At 39.6% G+C, this 1,985-nt stretch overlaps 1 protein-coding gene across 1 annotated transcript; it reads left to right on the top strand.

Moving 5' to 3' along the window:
• The first annotated feature begins 886 nt into the window (after nucleotides 1-886).
• LOC114420212 lies at nucleotides 887-1,710 on the top strand. Its single transcript, XM_028386099.1, has one exon. It carries the CDS (start codon nucleotides 954-956, stop codon nucleotides 1,539-1,541), a length of 588 nt encoding a protein of 195 aa, XP_028241900.1. The 5' UTR covers nucleotides 887-953; the 3' UTR covers nucleotides 1,542-1,710.
• The last annotated feature ends 275 nt before the right edge of the window (nucleotides 1,711-1,985 follow it).

Below are 1,985 nucleotides of genomic sequence, written 5' to 3'. Positions count from 1 at the left end.
TATCATGGGCGGTCACATAGAAATTATCTAATGTATCCTCGAACATTTATTCACTGCGGGTATCTTATCGAAGGAATACATGGGGTACTCAAAGCTTGATCAATGTAAGATTGATGGAGTGTATAACCCCTTGACATTGTGTGTGTAACACAAAGAGACTTATGTTATTATAATTAATTAATTGGTGAATGGATAATGAGGTACACAAGTCCTTAATCTCAAGTGCGGTAATGTAAAGAGACTTAAAATTAAGGATCACAACCTAAGTCGGTTTAGGTACTTAGTTGCAAGCTCATCAATGCAAAAAAACTTAAAAATGAAGATCATAACCTCAATTGACTTAAGACCAGAGGACATGATAATTTATTGTTAGATAATAATATAAAAAATATTCAAATTTTCAATACATATAATATAGTTTAAATATGTATAAAAATTATTTATTTATATTGTTTTTTTATAAAAATTGACATAAATAATAATAAAACAAACAGTTTAATCTATCACTTAAATAAAAAATATATATAAAAATTACAATGCAAGAGTCTATATATCTTTCATTATTATAATGGGGCGAAAAACCCTAATGAAAGTATGTACTTGGGGTTGGGGTAGCTGCAGCCGATAACAACACAGAGAAAGAGAAAGAGAAAATGTGTAAAAATGTTAAAGGCGTTTGAACAAATGTGGAAGCATAGACACTAGACAGGGACAAATGAGAGGCGAGGGACCCAACGCTGCACAAATCAGAAGCGTCGAATCTCGCATACGGCAGGGTAGCAGCGAGAGCAGCATGTACCCGCGTCGCACCCGAACACTCCCATAAAAAATGTACGAACACACAGCATTTTCATTTCTCTCTCTTAATAGAGAATCAGAATAATAATAATAAAAGCACATCAAGCCTTCTAAGGCCAAACTTTTGTTCTCTTCTCTTCGTTTTCTCCTTAACCATGAAGAAGCTCTACCGTAAAGGAACCGTCCACCCCTCTCCCTCGCCGTCTCCGCCAACCATCTCCGACCACCTCTCCTTCCTCCCCGCCGCCATCCTCACCCTCACTCTTTCCCTCTCTTCGGAGGACAGAGAAGTCCTTGCATACCTCATCTCATGCTCATCCAACAACAACTTTTCCGGCAACCCTCGCCGGAAACTTAAGGTTGTCGCGGACGGCGATCACCCTCCTCTCTTCAACTGCAGTTGCTTCCGGTGCTACATGAGCTACTGGGTCCGCTGGAACTCCTCTCCCAACCACCAACTCATACACGAAATCATCGACGCCTTCGAAGACTCTCTCACCCACACCGCAAAGCCTTCTAGAAAGGACAAGAGAAACAAGAGGGGTTCAAAACCCAAGCCTCCCGAGATGACTCGCTCCGAGTTTCCCTCTTCGCCGCCGGAATCGTTGCCGGAGAGTAGCAGTAGCGGCGCTGGTGCCGGCGAGGTTGAGGCTGGTCAAGGCGGTGACGATGAGGAGAAAGGATCGGTGAGAAGGTTTGTGAGTTTCATTGGAGAAAGGATTTGGGGCGCTTGGGGTCAGTGAATGAATTTTCAAGGGGAAAGGTGGGTTTAATCTTCACCCTTTCTTTCTCTCTTTTGTTTCTTCTTTTCTTTTATTATTTATAAACTTTTTTTTTTTTGCTTTTTGTACATTAATCACTTCTCTGCAATGTATAAAAGGAAAGTGGCAGCTTCGTTTTTTTGTGTTGTTTTTTGCGTTCTATTAGGTTTTCTTATGGTTTGGTATAGTTTCAATTATATCATAGGCATTGACAAACCGGCTTTTTTTAAGTTTTTAATTTCACTCATCAACTTATAGCTAAATGTTCTCTTATTATTACATTGTTTGAGCTGAAGAACAGAAAAAAGAAATCAAACTGTTTCTTTTAATTGCCTAATGGACTTCGTCCGAGGTATGGTGATATTAGTATGCAGGGTTAACCGCTTAGGTTTTTGCAAGTTCCAGAACTTTTTACCCATATACTTG

This window comes from Glycine soja, chromosome 7, assembly GCF_004193775.1.
Source record: "Glycine soja cultivar W05 chromosome 7, ASM419377v2, whole genome shotgun sequence".
In the NCBI taxonomy this organism is placed as follows: Eukaryota; Viridiplantae; Streptophyta; class Magnoliopsida; order Fabales; family Fabaceae; genus Glycine; species Glycine soja.
The sequence above is the reverse complement of the archived record's forward strand: the minus strand, read 5'-3'. Positions and strand labels throughout refer to the sequence as shown.

Excerpts from the sequence above, each read along its gene's own strand:
- LOC114420212 (XM_028386099.1), top strand. The coding sequence starts at position 954 with ATGAAGAAGCTCTACCGTAAAGGAACCGTCCACCCCTCTCCCTCGCCG.